The sequence below is a fragment of the Malus sylvestris genome, chromosome 9 (genome assembly GCF_916048215.2).
Source record: "Malus sylvestris chromosome 9, drMalSylv7.2, whole genome shotgun sequence".
In the NCBI taxonomy this organism is placed as follows: Eukaryota; Viridiplantae; Streptophyta; class Magnoliopsida; order Rosales; family Rosaceae; genus Malus; species Malus sylvestris.
In genome coordinates, this window is record NC_062268.1 from 8,941,602 (window position 1) to 8,959,353 (window position 17,752).

General features: G+C 36.4%; 3 protein-coding genes across 4 annotated transcripts; 1 reads left to right on the forward strand and 2 right to left on the reverse strand.

Moving 5' to 3' along the window:
* The first annotated feature begins 1,736 nt into the window (after window positions 1-1,736).
* On the forward strand, window positions 1,737-5,535 carry LOC126583251 (uncharacterized). The gene is made up of 7 exons (XM_050247580.1): window positions 1,737-2,833; window positions 3,371-3,487; window positions 4,184-4,362; window positions 4,443-4,536; window positions 4,655-4,732; window positions 4,882-4,983; window positions 5,078-5,535. The coding sequence occupies exons 1-7, from the start codon at window positions 2,354-2,356 to the stop codon at window positions 5,210-5,212; spliced, it is 1,185 nt and encodes a 394-aa protein (XP_050103537.1). The 5' UTR covers window positions 1,737-2,353; the 3' UTR covers window positions 5,213-5,535.
* A 1,075-nt stretch (window positions 5,536-6,610) lies between these two features.
* Window positions 6,611-11,655, reverse strand: LOC126583760 (fimbrin-5-like). 2 transcript variants are annotated; one of them, XM_050248275.1, is made up of 15 exons: window positions 11,402-11,655; window positions 10,986-11,118; window positions 10,692-10,862; window positions 10,320-10,555; window positions 10,059-10,230; window positions 9,912-9,950; window positions 9,715-9,783; window positions 9,475-9,591; window positions 8,940-9,151; window positions 8,677-8,832; window positions 8,381-8,580; window positions 7,901-8,067; window positions 7,708-7,804; window positions 7,398-7,489; window positions 6,611-7,117 (listed from the first exon to the last, which is right to left on the reverse strand). In XM_050248275.1, exons 2-15 carry the CDS (start codon window positions 11,070-11,072, stop codon window positions 6,830-6,832), a joined length of 2,103 nt encoding a protein of 700 aa, XP_050104232.1. In that variant the 5' UTR covers window positions 11,073-11,118; window positions 11,402-11,655; the 3' UTR covers window positions 6,611-6,829. The 2 variants fall into 2 exon arrangements, with proteins under 2 accessions (XP_050104232.1, XP_050104230.1); XM_050248273.1 differs by having other exon boundaries at window positions 10,986-11,164.
* Window positions 11,656-12,601: 946 nt separating this feature from the next.
* Window positions 12,602-14,942, reverse strand: LOC126582915 (fasciclin-like arabinogalactan protein 7). Its single transcript, XM_050247144.1, has 2 exons — window positions 14,776-14,942; window positions 12,602-13,629 (listed from the first exon to the last, which is right to left on the reverse strand). Exon 2 carries the CDS (start codon window positions 13,574-13,576, stop codon window positions 12,806-12,808), a length of 771 nt encoding a protein of 256 aa, XP_050103101.1. The 5' UTR covers window positions 13,577-13,629; window positions 14,776-14,942; the 3' UTR covers window positions 12,602-12,805.
* Window positions 14,943-17,752: the final 2,810 nt, after the last annotated feature.

A 17,752-nucleotide genomic window follows, 5' to 3' on the forward strand; every position in this document is an offset into this window, starting at 1 on the left:
TGATGATCAGGATCAAGAATGTAAGGCACTCGCACGTGATTCAACCCGCCCTTTTTGGCGCGCTTAGAGGTTGTGGTCCCACAGAACGGGGCCCCACGAGACGTCCAGCTCACTAGCACTTCTGGTAATTATATCACGGGCCCTAAACAGTGTGCAGAAATGCCCTCCTCCTCATCCGTTGTCAATTCACTCGATTGTCAAACTAAAACGCGCTTTACCTTTCTGTCTAATCTGGATTAATTACAGTTAAATCTTTTTAGTCAAATTAACATAGTACCGACTTGGATTTAGTTAAATGAGGTGAAGCAATGTGCTCTCCTTTCTGTATTTGAATTAAATTTTTTTTTTGTTTCGTAATTTAATTGAATTTAAAATATATTATGAATTTGGTTAAGAAGTGTTTTTAAATGATAGAAGCTGTTTTTAGAGAAAATGATTTTGAATTGCAAAAATACTTTACAGGATTAACTTTAATTTTTACTATGGGTTTCAAAAACATTTTCTCTAAAATTGGTTTTAGTCATTTAAAAGCACTCATAAACGAGCCATGTATTATAATTATTTTTTTGACATATGGGGGTTACATTTTTAAATGGTAGGGAGAAAGAGGATTGGTGGTAATCGACCCCGCACCAAGATGCATAAATATTACTACTTTCCGCTACTAAGGTAAAATGCCATTTGTAGATTATATTATCGTTGTCTAAAAAGTAAAAAAGAAATATAACATATTGTGTGCATTGATAAATATTTAATTACTTAAGCTGTAAGTCTCTTATAGATAACTAGATAGTAAGTTACCACTTAGTACTACAGGCTAATGATATTTCTCTTCACTTGTAATGAGAGGTCTTATGATCGATTTAAACCATATTATTGTTAGCTTATTGTGAGATTTAACTCAGTTTCCCTTCCGCTTAATATAGATAATATCGTTTGTTAAAAAAAAAAAAAAAAACTAGATAGTAAGTTGATCTTGTAACACTTGATTTTTTTTAGTTAAAAAATTATCAAATTCGACTTATACATATGCAAAAGGTATATATTTTGTTGACTACAATATTAAATGAAATATTTAAGAATTTAGAGTGAACTGTCTAATATCAAATCAAAGTACCAAATCCATCAAAAAATTGTTCGAAACAAAAGGAGAAACGTCAATGGATTGAAATCAAATCCTGTCTGTTTCTCATTTTATTTTCAAATTATATTTTTTAGCTAAAATTGTCTAAACAAATAAAGTAACAAACAAAACAAACAAAACAAAAGAGCCAAACCCAAAAAAATAAAAGGAAAGAGAAAACTCTGCATACACTGTGTGTGTGAAATTGTGAACGTCTGTCTTTTTTGGAAGGGGATCTTCTCTGGATCTCTTCCTTCTAATCTACTAAATTAGTGAATTTATATTATTGAAATTTGATTTAACGGTCACAAACAGGAGTTCATTTTAAAATTTATAATAACTTCAATGATTGGATTAAATTTTAATCGTATGGATCCACTGATTTGGTGAATTAGGAGGAAATAATAAGGAGATGATCCCTTTCCGTCTTTTTTCAGTGTCAACTGGCTCCAAAAACATTCAAAAGATATTTATAGAAAGAAATTTAATAGCAAAACACACCCACAACTAACTTATTTTACAAATTGGACCCCTCCCTCGTACTTCACTATTTTCTTTCCCACTTCATACCATCCATGTTTTCTGTTAAGCTTAAATTACCCCCTAATATTCGGACTTTCCTGCTAAACCGCTTCTTAATCATCCAATTTCACTAATTACTTTTTAATCCTAAATTAGGATATTCTTGTCCTCTTGATTCAACCCCTATCTCAGGTGCCACTTTCTTTCCCCATTTTTCCCTTTCGTATTTCACACTGCAGGAAAAATCTCTTCTGGGTTTTGTTTCTTCTTTCCACCTTTCCTTTTTTTTCTTTTTCTGGGTTTTTTTGTCTGAAAATATTTATTTTTCAACAAAAAAAAGCCCACTAAAACTCTAAAAGGTTTTTCTTTTCATTTGTTCATTTTTTTTATCTTTGAATTTTTTTTTTGGGTAGAGTATATATATTAATGGCAGAAAACAGACTTTCATGGCCATCACAAACGCTAGGTTTTTTGGGTGATAATTTTTTGTCCCTGACTCATCTTTCATCAAATCTTTAAGCAACCCAGCTGAAGAAATCAAACACCTTGTTCAAATTTCAAAGATTTTTTTCTCAGCCTATAAATTAAGACCAATTCCATGCATTTGTAGCTGCTGGGTTTTTTCTTGGTTGACATATCCTCTCTCTCTATCTCCTCTTTCTGTCTCCTCATCTTGATCCACCCCTCTGGAATCCCATTTCCAAAGAGATGTTTGGGACTCAGAGCAAGAGAGACCTGCCCCTGGAATTCCAATCCCATATGCCAATCTTGAGGCCCAGCATCCATGCCAGGAGGGCAAATCTGACTGTAAAATTCCAGGACCTTTATGGGTTTACAGTGGAAGGGAATGTGGATGATGTGAATGTGTTGAATGAGGTGAGAGAGAAGGTGAGGCAGCAGGGGAGGGAATGGTGGTCATTGGAGGCAAACAAAGGTGCAAATTGGTACTTGCAGACTTCTATTTCTGAAGGGAATTTGAAATCCTCCTTAAAGTTTTCAGCTTTGGGAAATTCGATCACTTTGAAGCGGCTGATTAGGAAGGGGATTCCGCCGGTGCTCCGCCCCAAGGTGTGGTTTTCGCTGTCCGGGGCCGCCAAGAAGAAGTCCACCGTGCCGGAGAGCTATTACGATGACTTGATCAAGGCCACTGAGGGCAAGGTCACCCCTGCCACCAGGCAGATTGATCATGTGAGTTTCTTAATTTGCCCACTCATTTGGATTTTGCAATCATAAGTTTGTGGCAAAATGTTGGAATTTGATAGTTTATTGGTTTGATTTTCTTGGTTTCAGCTTCCCTTTTGAGAGATGGAAGTAATTTTCAGGATGAATTTAGGAAAATATTTTTGATACTAGTGATATTTTGTAATCTAAATTGCTGGGAGGGGGATTCGAATTCGGGTGTATAGGGGGAGCGCATCCACTCTAGGGGGATTCGACTTTAGGTGCATAGGGGGAGCACATCCGCTCTAGCCAATCTAGCTATTCCCACGTCAGTGAATTTACGAAAATATTAGCTCTAGGTAACTTTGTGGATGATCTTTGGAAATGTTCATGTTTGCAGCATTTTTCTGTCTGCTTATTTTGTACCAATCCATTGGGGAATTCTCCTTTTAATTTTTACTCTAATGCTTAGAATTTATTTAAAATTATAGCTTATAGGTTATAGCTGCATTGTCGTTGAATTTCTTCCACTTTCTGCAATTCATTCCTTGACTGTATGTGCAGGACCTCCCCCGGACCTTCCCTGGTCATCCATGGTTGGACACCCCAGAGGGTCATGCTGCTCTCCGACGTGTCCTTGTTGGGTATTCCTTCCGTGATTCTGATGTTGGATACTGTCAGGTGGTTCTCTTGAGCCTCTCGAAATACACATGTTTTAAAGTTGTGTGATTAACTGATTTATCACGGGCATGAAAGTGCCAAACATTTATATGTTACAGACTGATGTTCCAATTGCAGCATGTTCAAGACTCGACTTTTGTTAACCATATTATTGTTTTTGTTCAGATTAAGTTCAACGCTTTGATTTTCTTACTCTTTATGGCACCCTTTTTGTGTTTTACTTTCCTTTTCAGCTTCATTTGTTAGCTAGCATATTTTAAATTGCTCCCATTGAATATATCTTGTAGCCACACTTCTCTAATGAGAATGTCCTAAACAAAGAAAATAACAAAAATTGAATCTATTCGAATGGTTTCTCAAATACTTGTTACTACAGTACCTTTCTGTTGTTTTTTCAGCCATCCCAATACCTTAGTTCACCAACTCATGTTGTATGCCCCAGTGAAGTATGAGTTATTTCTCCTGTAAATTTCAATAGGGTTGACGGGAAAATTTTATCAATCACAATCTGCTTGTGTGTTCATCCCCACTTGTCTTTATTTCTCGAGATAATATCTTATTTCATGTATTTTTCCAAGATAACTGATTTGAAACAACAAAGTTGGTCTTTCCTCTTTCTGTATTTTCATATGAATTATATTTACTTTTGGCTGCTGACGTTTACTTACCTGGAACGGTTCGACCTTCTTGCTGCAGGGCTTAAATTATGTTGCAGCATTGTTACTGCTTGTGATGAAAACAGAGGAAGATGCATTTTGGATGCTTGCAGTCCTCTTGGAAAATGTGTTAGTTAATGACTGCTATACAAATAATTTATCAGGATGCCATGTTGAACAAAGAGTTGTCAAGGAGTTCTTGGATAAAAAGTGCCCGAGGTATCTTGCTTTCGGTGGCTTGCCTGTCTTATGTTTTACTTTCCCCTTGTGTATTTTTAAAAATCGGAAGCAAAATGCAGGATAGCAGCACATTTGGAAGCAATGGAGTTTGATGTCTCCCTTGTGGCCACCGAGTGGTTTCTATGCCTCTTTTCTAAGAGCTTGCCTTCTGAGGTTAAACCAAACCAAATCTCTCTCTCTCTCTCTCTCTCTCTCTCTCTCTCTGTTAGAAACATGCTGTTAATTTCCGTGACTAACACTTTCATGGGGCTTGCTCTTTTTCTCTTTCAAGACTACTCTAAGGGTATGGGATGTCCTTTTCTACGAGGGGGCTAAAGTTCTATTTCACGTTGCTTTAGCAATCTTTAAGGTACAAGAACTTCAAACTTTGGCCTTTTTTGTTGCTCGTATTTGTTATGCCGATTTACTACCTCTTGATTGTCAATCATCTAAGTTCAGCTGAAATATTAGACATGATTACAGGAGAAGTTAGTCTGATTTTGTGATTTTCAATTGCAGATGAAGGAAGATCAGCTGCTTATAACCCATCATGTTGGAGATGTAATCAGTATTCTACAGAGAACCACCCATCACCTATTTGATCCTGATGAACTATTGACGGTAACGCATATCTCTACAACTGCTTATTTCCCCTGAAGAAATTTATATATTCTTCGTGTGAACCTTGTATCATATGGTGTCCACACTATTGCAGGTGGCATTTGATAAGATAGGTTCAATGACAACCAACACGATATCAAAGCAAAGGAAAAAGCAAGAACCAGCGGTGATGAAAGAGCTCGATCAGAGAATAAGACGGCTAAATTCCCTAAAACTGGACGAGAAATAGCATTTGCAGCATCGAGCTGATCAAGCTGCAAAAATGTCAGGCACCCTATTGGGGGCATTGTTCCCCTCGGGAGGAAAGAACCTGAAGTTGTCACTCTCCTGCGTTTCTGTATGAAAGAAACAACCAAGTAAAAGAGAGTACCTGTTGTGTATTAGCATGTTGTAGTTGGAGGTGATCAAAGGTAAATTTTCAACTGTTACCGTATATGTGATTAGATACGCTGCAAATTCGGGCATTGCCGCATTTTTATGCCCTGTAATTTTTGCTTCGATGCTGTTGTGCCTATAACTGTCACTCAATGAATTTCAATTTGTTCTACAAAATCTAATCGTCTCAGAAAAATAAACTGTAAAATGGTTCTTTGTGAAATGCAGACATGGTAATCTGCAAAGAAATGTGGCAATATATAAATGCTTAAGCAGTGCTGCGATCATAATCTTGTGATGGAGGTCACGTGGGCGATAGATCTTAGCAAATATGTATTAAAGCGTAACACACAGGGATTGCATGCTAAAATGTTTACTGTGGTGAACTGTTTGTTTTTGTTTTTGTGTCAGTTTTTTTTAGTTGTTAAGAGGGAGAGGGATTGAAATTGCACCAGGTGCATAGGTATGATTGTTTTTCGTCATTACGGTAAAGCGTCATTTGTAATACATCCTACTACCTCCATGACAAGTGAACAGGAACATGAAAATGTAGACTAGCCAATTTTGTTTCTATTCCACATATTATGAACAAAACATTTTTATACATTTGTTTCTTTGGTAACTTTTGGTCTTAGGAGCCTATAATTCCGTACATTTATTTTATTTGTACAAATATAATTTGAGTGATTTTTTTTTTCAAGGGAAATTGAGTTAAATGAAGAAGAATTTACAAATCTTAATTGTTAAAATGATTAAAATTAAATGACGACAATATCAATCAGATATTGATGATATTATCGATCAGATATTGATAACACATCAACAAATCTCTAAAAGGGATCAATCTGACAATTAGAGTTTGTATTTCATCATTTTAGTCAAAATCTGCAAGGTTCTCGAAAAATAAATGAAATAAAAACGAAATAAACTCTAATACCAAGATCTAAGTTTTTTTTTTTGAACAAATGATAGTATCTACACTAAGGGGGTAGGGGAGTGGACTAAGTCTTACAATAGGCTTGCCATAATAATGAGGCTCAACTTCACCTCTGGCTAGAATCAAACCTAAAACTTCTTACTTACAAGTAAAGAGGAATACCAAGATCTAATCTATAAGTTCAAAAAATTTAAGAAATGTGCTTAGGGCCTTCCTCTGAACCTACTGTCTTTCGGGTTCAAACACATATCCTCTCCTTAGTGCAATTAAGAATAAGAATATCGCTTATATTTAAAAAAATATAAGAAAGGTGAATAAAAAATGAATTCTCATATTATTCAGTAAAATTAATGAAATAGCCATTAAAAAGAATATTCCTAGGTACAAAAATCAATTTACAAAACTCTTTCCTTTTCTTTTCCTGTGGTTTACAATCCCATTAACAAGAGAGCGTCTGATAACTGCAACCAAGTTTCCTCTTATTCCTCCTCTCTAGAAACCAAAAAACAATGAAATGTGATCAAGCATATCCTGTCATTTTTCACCAGAAGTGTCCTTTTTTTCATTTTCTACAGACGATTCCTCATTTTCGACCTTCGAGGGATTCTCGTGTTCTGTCTGTTGGTAGGTTGGATTTGAAGCAGCTTCGTCCATAGACAGATTGGAGACTGCACTGGCCAAAGTTGCTTCCTTCTCGCCATCAGCGGAAGCTGTAGGGGACCCTTCAGGAGTGGTAAGGTTTGATTCCGCTTCCCCTCCCGGTTGCTGCAGACTCCAGTACATGATGCTTGCAGTCAAAGTAAGCATCATCTTCTGGTTTACCTGTCATACAAAAGCACACTAACAGTAAAATTTGGGTGTTACATATACCAACTAATGTATCCACTGAAGACGGTAAACTGCGCTTTTGGTTGAATCCAGTTTTCAACTGAATAGTCATATCTACTTCACATACATCGGTTAAACAGAAACAAATGAGAAATCAAAATGACCTAATCAGGTGCCAGACGGGACAGAAAGTACTCGATGTTTTCATATATTCGAGTCAAGATGAAACAGATGAGTATGTTATAAATATTTCAGTATACTATTATATCCATACCACCATAATGTCCTCTGGTAACAAGAAAATGGAGCAACCTAGCTTTCGGGCAACACTGATTATATACGTTGCATTCAACTTCTTATCTTCCTCTGCAATATTGAAGATAATGAATTTAAAAACTTGAGGGGTAAACAACAAGAACATGAGAAAAATGAGAAATGTGTTCAATGCTATAGTATCAGTCTATATACATGTCCATCTCCAACAGTTCAATACAAAAATGTTGTAGCAAGAACAATGTAGCACGTATACAAATAGTATTGTAAAAGAAAACAATATTGATCATGAACAATAAAAAGTAGAGTACCAGTTTCCCCCTTGGTGGCAAGGCTCCAGTTGACCACCCTTGGCTCCACAGAACTAAGAAGCTCGAGGAAGAAAACTCCACTTGAAAGGTTTTTATCCTAAAATTTGAAAGTTCAATTAAAAATAAAAACCATAAATAAAAACTGAATCACCAATCATGGGATTGAAGTGATGAGTGAGAAAGGTTTAATTACCTTGAAACTCTCTATTTGGGAGGTTCTACCCGCCTTCTTAACTTTTTTGTTCGCCCAGTTTAGAATGTCAGCATCAGTAATCTCTTTACCCGCTTTATCTTGGGAGTGGGATCTCAAGTTTCTCAAGAGTTGAAGCATACTAAACCTCATCAACTGCCATAAAAATGCTGCAGAGGTAGAAAAGTTAAAAGTTATCACTTACATCATAAAAATATGAATTGAGAAAAAGGGCCACGGGCGCGATTTGTCTTTAGCACAACCAGAAACAAAATCAAGCCCAAAAGAACGCAAAAAACAAAAACTCACCCAGTCAACATATCATCAGAAACCATAACTTTGGTCTTTTATTTTTGCCAAGTGGATCAGAAAACGTATAGTTCTAAGAAAGTAACATAACTTTGAAGCTTTGCTTGGATGCAAAAATTGAATATTGCGGTCATAACAAGATAGAACATTAAAGAAAAAACTCTTCAAACTTACCCAGTATGAGCTTCTTATTTCCTTGCACAATATCATTCCCTGCTACATTCACAAGGGAGAAATTTAATTCCTTTCCAATCTCTATAACTTGGTTGGCATTCTCGACTTTTCTAAACGGCATTTTTATTGGAGGCTTTGATGCCTTCTTCCAGTTGACTGATCCTGAAGAAATTTTGTCAAGCACTTCTAAAAGAACCCATCTGCATGCACAAGTGAGATATATTAACCACGGGTCAACCAGGCACAACAGGTACATGCTTCGAAGGGTAAGCGTGAGAAGGAATTGAAAATCTCACCCATTTCTGACATCTTCAAAAAGATTATTGACATAGGTAGCAGTTCCAAGACTGTTAATCCACAGTCGGAAACATCTCTCTTCTCGAGAAGTTTCGGCATCATCTGTCATCATCTCAGCAAAGGACATTTTTTTACTATCAGCAGACAACCCATTTCTGCAATAGAGAAAGCCACACACGATTAACTCAGTACAATTAATTTGCAATAGAGAAGCCAAATTTGTAAGCTCAAACTAAAGCACTTGAGAAGTACTGTTTCCTGCCTGTGCTGGAAAATTTGTGCAACAAATGCAAGATTAAGATTTGGTGAGCCCTCAACAATGTCTTTTGGAGTAAGGTATCTTTTGCAATCCAATTTCTCTGCTTGCTCAAGAACCAGGTTTGCTCTTTTTGTAGGATCTTTCATATTCAAGGCAGCAGGGCCTGAGTGCTCTGGTGCAAGAGCATTAAGCAGGTAAGCATAAGCCTCTCCATCCTGAAAATGCATCGCATTTATTACATAACCACGAGAACAGGAAAAAAACTCAACAACATACTTTAAAACAAAACTAAAACATGTCATGTTGGATACAAGTTTTATGCAGAATATTGCTTTTATTTGTAAGTTGGCAAGAAAGTCTAACTGCACAGCAGCAACTCAAATAAGATATAATGTATGATGCATATAAAATATCCTCCCCCTTAATTGATAATTTAGTGGTCAGTTTACAGGAAACAGGAAGTACAACTGTAACACCGTAACTATTAGGTTTATGCTTAAAATGCTTATCATTACTAAACTGGTCAGCTCATTCTTACCTTCACATCAGAAGAGAAGTTTGTGACTTGCTTTTCGTAGCCAGCTTTCTTTAGATGAAAATTCATCCATTTTAGTAGAACTTTCTCGGGTGGTAGACCCAAGAGCTCTTCCACATCCTGTCCATGAACACAATACCTGAAGTAAGTTTATGCGCTCATCCACAAACATGGCGAAATGTAAATGGAGATCGTCTACCCTTATCCAAACATGGATAAAAGGAAAAAAATAAAAGATTTGACCTTGCTGTCATCCACCAATTCCACAAGTTGTGGAGTTTTCTTCAGATTAAGATCAGCTAACAGTTGAATCTGATATTGCCACCACGTGAAAAACGAGTTAAAAGTTTACGTCTAGATAACCCAAATCTTGAAACACTCTGGTTTCTATGATCTAAGAGACACAAAAGCAAAAAGCGAAAATGTCTCATACTGCATACCTTGATTATTTGTGAAATCAAGCCAAGTACAAGATGGGGCTGCAAATTAAGAATATGGTGAAAACGTTACGAGAAAACTGGAAGCTCAGAACAAGCAGGAAAAGTAATAAAAACATTCCAATAGGTAGCTGCTAGTGCTCAACTTACTCTTGCTTCAACCAAATCCTGTGTGCCAATGTTAACTACAGTACAGCCGATAGCCTTAGCAGAATTAAGACAAAGGGTATGGTTCTCATTCCTCTCCCATGGATTAAGAACTGCTTTAGTGTTGATAGCTCGCTCATCTATAGTCCCAGGAACAGCTATATTGATAAGCTTACTACATCAAACAACTAAAATAATTAAGAAACTCGAAAAATGTCAGTTGACTCTACTGAGTATAAAATTGAGTGGGTCAAGAAACACTACCAGAGTAGTACTCCGTCTTTTGCAAGATCAAATAGAGCATTTGTAGATGGATCTAAAGGAAGATACTTCTTCAAGAACGGATCTTCCGCTAGATAGCCGTTAATGTGAGCAACATAAGAAGACTTCTCAGAAGTATTAATCGCATGGTGAACCGTTGTTGTGGTTGCCTTGAGAAAGGAAGATTGTTTTGAACCACCAGATCTTGCATTTTCACGCGCTTGCAAATTCAAATATGCCTGCCATTTAGCAAATCCGATTCCATTGTGTCTAACAAGTATCAGAACATGATGTAAAAGAAACAAGACTACAAATGCATACTCCATCAAACGATTATGAATAATTCACTAAATGCAGGAGAAATGGAACACTCACCCGAAGATAGGACTCAAAATCAATTTCTTCACCAATGTTATTGCCCGACTCCAATAAGATTGATTTAATCTCATCTTCATTGAACATATCACTGAAAGCCTTCAATTTCGCAAAAACAGGCGGCAAATCTCCCAATGTGACTCGACCAGACTGATTCCTTATCGAAAGAAACTAAAACCAATGCAACCAATTTCACATATCACCAAAAAATTTCCTCTTGATCATAAAATTTCTCCTAACAATTTGACAGAATACAAAATGCATAAAATTGATAACCAATCACAAAAAGCTTACTTTCGATTTGAGGGTGCGAAGCTCGACTTGAGTGAATTGGCTCTGCAGCCATGTATCAGAAACAATAACTCCTTCAAAAGCAGACATCTTCCCCTTTATTTGTGCCGAATTCCCAGTACAAAAAACTAAGACACTGAATTCCCCAGAAACAAAAATCACATATTTCAATCTTCAAATAGCTATAAAGATCACAATGTTCGACGTGTTAGCATGGAATTATTAATCTGGCAACAACAGAAACACAAACTAGATCGATATATGAAGAGAACCCAATTGAGGAATCATATCATAGATGCAGAATAGCATGCACGTCGATCAAAAAACGCGTTTTTAAGATTGACCCAGTAATCGAATCATACAGTAACGGACATAAACACATAAAATAGTCAAAACCCACGTCGGGAAATGGAGTGTACCTTACGGAGATTCAGAAACAAAACCGAAATTGATGGACTTTCTCATTGATTCTGCAGAAGTTTGGATGTTGGAGAGAGAGAGAGAGAGAGAGAGATGTTTGTGTGTAGATTGATGAAAGGAAAGAAGTCGAGAGTGAGAGAAGGAGAGAAAAACGTGTACGCGGAAGGACGCGCGAAGAGCCAGGGGAAGGGAAAATAGATTAGGAAAATGGAAAAGCAGAGGAGGAGAGGCCGGCTCTGTCTGCGTACAAGGAATGTGAACGTCTAATAATATTTTGAGGGAAAAGGAATGTGGTCGGTTTGGCATCTTCTATAAATTTCAAATCATTTATTGTGTTTCCACATAAGTAAACACATAAGTTTGAGCACTGTTGCACGTCGGAAAGTTATGAAATTTTATAATGCTCGATGAAAGAGTTTGGTTACTTTTTATATTGTCAATTAGTTTTTAGATTCAAACTTCAACCGAATATGTCGTTGTGTGTTAGGCTTGTTGCGTGTGAAGAATTATTTCAAAAACATATCGATTGCTTGTTGATTATTTAACAATTCACAACAAATAAGAAAAGGTATACAAAAGTTTGGACCTTGTTCTATAGTTTGAACATTGTGCAAGTTCCCAAGCAAAAATAGAAAAATGTTATTGTAAAATGGTAACTTGTAAACAGTTTAGCTGATGTAAATGGTTGACAAACCAGAGGTTAGGCCAGTTGGTAAGGGCATTGCACCCAAGTTCGAAACCTCGTCTTTATAAAGTAGAGTAAGAGTGTTTAGAATATCATCTCGTAAAAAAGTAGTTGACAAACAAAGCAGATGATGTGATAAGCAAAAGTATGGGCAGTTTCATCGCATGACTTGTCGATGTATCCCATTCCCATCTCTCCAAGTCATGCGACGAGTGCTATAGTGAGATGAAGATACATCTCCAGTGACACCCAAGTCTTTCTCCTCGTAAAGATCAGTTTAGTGAGCACTGCTTAATCTTTTTATATGAAACATGTTTCTTAATGACACACATCTTCCTTAATGTGAAAACCTCTACCACTTTCAGATGCATATGTTTTTGTCTCGATGATTGTCTCAGCCTGCTCAGAAGAAGCAAAAACGAGTAGGCGATCCCCATAACATGAAAAATCTCACATGTATTTATGTATATCTTGTAAGCTAAGCAACAGAAGAATTAAGTTAATAGAACAACAATTTTTCACTGCATAAACAGCAGATCAAACAAAATCCCATTTACTCATGTAAAATAAAAGAACTCAAATTCTCATACACATAGAGATTCAGTGCCACATATGTCCACAAAAAATGGTTTCAAATCAAGCAATCGAACGAAAATAAGCGAATCGACCCTCTTAACATATGACTTGAAAAAAAAATCGATCAACGGGGAGGTGTCTCTCACAAGATCAAGGCCAGACCACCAGAGACTGCCAAAACCAAGTGACCCCAAATACCCCAGCTGATAATCCTGTAAGACGAAGATTTTCCCGGTGCAGATCCTGGAGATGATGAGCCTCCGTCAGCGGTTGGAGCATCCGCAGCTGGTGCAGTGTCAGGAACTGGAGCTGGTGCTGGAGCTGGGGTTGGAGGAATGTCAGTACCGAAGATTGCCTCAGGTAGAAGAACCTTGTCAACTTGGTAAACTGCAACAGGATCAGTTGAGCGCACGCTGCTGCTTACTTTTGTGTCTGACCATCCTGAGGTAAGGTGCACAGAGCCTGAAGCATCAGTGAAGTTCAAAGTGTAACTTCCGCCGGCAAATGTAGGAATTGGGCCTGATTCACTGAGGTTTTTGAAGTCGGCTAGAGGGTAGTAATGCGGCAAGGCATGGAATAGGATGACTGACTTGAGCTGGTCGGCGGTCAGATTGGACAAAGAGGGCTTCTTAAGAGCTGTGAAGGCACTGTCTTTCGGGACAAAGATAGTTATGCCTTCCTCAGTCTTGTTGGCTTGGTCTTGGAAGGTCTCAAGCACTTTAGTGGATTGAAGGTAGTTAAGGAAGGTGTGGAATGGGCCGGCCACGGTGAGTAAATCCGTGAGGTTCACGAAATCTTGCGCTGGGGCGGGGGCTGGAGTAGGGCTGAATGAGGGAGAGGGAGGTTTGGTTTTTTGAGCATATGCTGCTGAAGAACTCAGAAGCAATAGCATGCAAACCACAGGAAGTACCATTTTCTCCAAAAATTTTGATAGTACTATTTGGTATGGTAACACTCTCCAAATTCCTGCAAGAATAAATTCCAAAATATGAATTAAATCTCAGTTTAACAAGACATGCAAAGTGGTAAAATACCAATTAATTAACCACTCTTATGAAACAAATGCCAATTAATCACAGTGTGAGCAGTAAAACTCTTCAATTTACTCCAAGATCCAACCTTTTCACCTTTTCTTTGCAGTAGAACTATTTTTCTACAACACCCATTCTGCTAAATCTTGGAAAAAGTAAGAAAATCTAAAAACACAATCATTGCCAGATCTTGATTTACAGTAAAAAAAAGTTGTAAAAACAGGATAATTACCCATTAAAGTGGTAATTAAAGATCTAATGGACCGCACTAAGACTATCTCCAAACCTGGGCTAAAAGTCAAATTACCCCCCAAATTACCCTCCAAACACTCACCAACCCATGTTAAAATTTTAGGCTAAATGCCAATGTTATTTCTGGGCCAAATACCCCCCAACTTTCTCCCCGGGCTAAATGCCAAATGTTTATTGGAATTTAAATTTTTTTATATTAAAATGTTCATAAAATTAATTTATAATAATCTACATATTTATTTTTTTATTAAAAAAAATTGATTTAAGAAAAAAATTAGCCTAAGTTCATTCTTTAATAATTTCGGACTAAAATTTTAGAGGTTGGAGCAGAAAAGATGTTTTTGGGCTAAAAGCCAAATTTTCTGAGCTAAAAAATTTGGCTTTTAGCCAAGGGTTGGAGATGGTGTAAAAGAACAGATGCAAGAGTAAATGAAACTGCAATGAAGGAAACAGGAAATGCAGGTGAAATTAACTTAGAAAATGACCCAATTCCCTGTTTCAGAACCCAGAAAAGAAATTAAAAAATGGGAAAAACCAGATCAAAGTTCTGTTTCTGTGAGGCAATAAATTCACCTTTCCACACTCACAAGAGGTTTCTCAGTAAAACCCAAGTCAACAAATCTCTAGAAGAACAAGAGGAAAGAGTCCACATTCAAACAATGCACACCAACAAATCAGATCTAGATCAGCCCAACTCAAAATAATACATCACAACATATCAAATAAGACTAAATATCAAAGAATATGAAGTAAAGCAGTAAACTTTCAGAAGCTCAAAGAAGTAGAATTGAACAAGCAAAATCCTGAAGAAAAAAATGGTGGCACTGACCTCTCACAGCAGAGGAACTTAGAGAGAAAATGGAAGGTTGCGGAAGCAATTGAAGAGCGAAATGTGATGAGGGTATATAAAGTGAGAGGGGGTCTTTTGCTGGTGAGATAAAAACAAAAGAAAATGTGTGGGGATGGAACCAGCTGGTGCCCCGGTGGCGGTGGTGGTGTGAAGAGATGTAAAGATGGAAAGTGGGGGTTTTGTTTGCAAAGTGTAAATGGATTATTAGTTCTCGAGTAGTTGAAAAATAGCCAATGTGATAAAAAAAAAATTAGAGAATAAGCTTATGTGATAAAGTTTGTTAAGTTTTAGATTCAAAATTAAAACTTTTATTAATTTTTTTGTTAATTATTAGCATGTGAACGACACGTATGAGTTGAAAACATAACTTTTCATTAATTGAAAACGTGATGCTAACTTTATCTTTTTAACCTCACATATGAGTCTCATACTAACAATAACAAAAATTTGACGAAATTTTCAATTTTAAACCTCAAATTTAACAAACTTTATCACATAAACTTAAATCTTAAATTGTTTTTATCACGGAGGCTATCATACGACTTCCCCATCCCCTCTAGAGTCTAGACTATTAATGATTAAGCTTTTGGAAACTAAGAACATTTACTTTAATTGAAATGACATTTTCACTTTGAAAACAGGGGAGAGAGTGTGTGACTGTGTGTGTAGGGTGGGATTTCTAAATCAACTTCATCAAGTCAGTTTCTCAAAGCATTGAAGAGACTCGAAACTTTCACTCTACCTCATCATTACAGGAAAGAGATTCTCTCCGGATCTCTTTCCACCTAATTCATCGAGTTCGGGATCCGAATCATTTAAATTTGATCCAACAGATACAGTTATTATAACTTTTAAATGATTCCATGTTTATAACCTTTAGATCAAATTTTAATAGCCCGAATCACGAACTTGATAGATTAGGTGAAAAGGGATCGTCTCCGAATCCCTTTTCATCGTTAAAGACTTTCTCCTACATTTTCTAGCTAGGGTTGTCTATGGGTCTTGTTTGAATTTATCAATTTATACTCGTGTCATGTTAATGACTCGTATTCTTCAAGAAAAATTTAATTCGTCTTCCAACATTAGGAACTTTTGTGAGCCATGCAATGTTCCCATGAGGAAATGTTTAATGCTCCCTTCCTTGAACATCCTATTTAGTTCATCTCTGAATAAAGTTGAGGTTCCATCATAAAATTAATTGGCAATATAGCTCAATTTACTTATAAGTCCATGTAAGGTTACCTTACATATTTTGTTATATTTTTCACACATCAATACAAAGAGTCATATTTTTACACTCTTACACTGTCGCACCTAAATTAATGTAAGTTGTTGATTTTACTTAGCAGTTGGCTCAACCAAAGCACCAGTTGAACCTTTCCTAGCTAGCATTCTTGCCTCAACCAAAGCACCAGTTGAACCTTTCCTAGCTAGCATCGTTGGCTCAACCAAAGCACCAGTTGAATCTTTCATGGCTAGTATTCTTGTTAATTAGTGCTAATCGTGTGTGGTTTGCAACTGGTTTTTTTTATCTCTTTTGCTTCTTGGGAATCGAACTTCTTGGTATTTACTAGGATGGCAAAATCTGGGGTAGGAAGTAGGAAAAGGACAAGTATCAAACTTATACTGTATCAACGAACTCCAAGCAAAGGACAATCTAGAAGGACTGCCTACGCCCATTGACATCTAGTCCTTTGTAATTTGAAACTTGTAGAATGCCTAATTGACATCCAACGATTTCATCTATTAACGACCTGACTCATTAAGCATCAATTGAAATGCTAATTTTTAATAGATGGGTTGGGACATGTTAACGAGTTGAGTCCAAATATCAGGCCTAAATTTAAAAACGATTACAAAAAATACGAGTTTGAAAAACTTGCACAATGCCTAATTGACATCTTAAAATGAAGCATAAAATCTATAACTCAATAGTTAAAAGCGTTTATCATCACACGCACTTGAAAACGGCCGAATCCAATTTCTCGTGATGAGAATTATGAATTAAAGTAACAAGAATGGCATGGTGGGGCATACATGAGATTTGGACCAACAAACATTGGCTGTCTGGTTGTTCTAAAGTCCGTCGGTGCCAACTGGTGCCTAATGATTTGGCAAACATGCGCACTCACTCAGAGAAACCACGCGAGGCCGTAAACACGACACCGTTTCACCGTGTCTCTGCGGACACGCAGACACCACAGTACACACTACACATGCCCAACATTACGCATATACTGTATAACCTTGTTAAAGTAAACCTTAATCCAAAATAATACTAATAATTCTTAATCTACCACATGATCATAATTATTGTTCCTAATTTTGTTTTACAAGGAAATATTATTACTAATTATGCTGTATTATTGTAATAATTTTTCTAATAGTGGAATATAGCATTAAATAACTCTTATATGATAATTAATATTTATATCTACTCAACAAAGTACAGCAAATAAAACTAGTCACTATTAAATAATAAATATCACTCATTACAAATGTCTATTATCTTCATCACAACTATGCATCAAACTCGTAAAAGCACATGGTTGATTTGCTATTGTGATTTACCAATGTAGCTACAAAAATATTTTATTTTATAAATTTAGACAGAATATTTTTTTTGTAATAATTTATTACAAATAACCATTAACAATAAACCTCTACTAATTAATAAATCCCTCTTTGTCAACCAAAAGAGGGTGAAACAACAAATTAGTCTTCTATCATACAAAAAAAAATGATGGGCAATAATGTAATTTCATAGGTTCAATTTTTTTTTTAATTGAAGCCTCACTTACATGTGATGTTAAAATACCTCCAATATTAAAAAAAAAAACGAAAAAAAAAACCCTCCCACTCCCCCCACTTTCTATCTCTCTCCCTCTTTCATTCTCATTTTCTAAAAAAATGTGTTTATACACACAAAATATGTAGGCAAATACTAATATCTATT

What these genes read in the sequence shown, in the direction of transcription:
- LOC126583251 (XM_050247580.1), top strand. Translation starts at nt 2,354, where the DNA reads ATGTTTGGGACTCAGAGCAAGAGAGACCTGCCCCTGGAATTCCAATCC. An exon ending in CTAAGAGCTTGCCTTCTGAG is followed by an intron (nt 4,537 to 4,654) that starts GTTAAACCAAAC and finishes TTCTCTTTCAAG; the next exon opens with ACTACTCTAAGGGTATGGGA. An exon ending in TTGCTTTAGCAATCTTTAAG is followed by an intron (nt 4,733 to 4,881) that starts GTACAAGAACTT and finishes TTTCAATTGCAG; the next exon opens with ATGAAGGAAGATCAGCTGCT.
- LOC126583760 (XM_050248275.1), bottom strand. Translation starts at nt 11,072, where the DNA reads ATGTCTGCTTTTGAAGGAGTTATTGTTTCTGATACATGGCTGCAGAGC. An exon ending in GCACAAATTTTCCAGCACAG is followed by an intron (nt 8,833 to 8,939) that starts GCAGGAAACAGT and finishes TCTCTATTGCAG; the next exon opens with AAATGGGTTGTCTGCTGATA. An exon ending in TTTGAAGATGTCAGAAATGG is followed by an intron (nt 8,581 to 8,676) that starts GTGAGATTTTCA and finishes TTGTGCATGCAG; the next exon opens with ATGGGTTCTTTTAGAAGTGC.
- LOC126582915 (XM_050247144.1), bottom strand. Translation starts at nt 13,576, where the DNA reads ATGGTACTTCCTGTGGTTTGCATGCTATTGCTTCTGAGTTCTTCAGCA.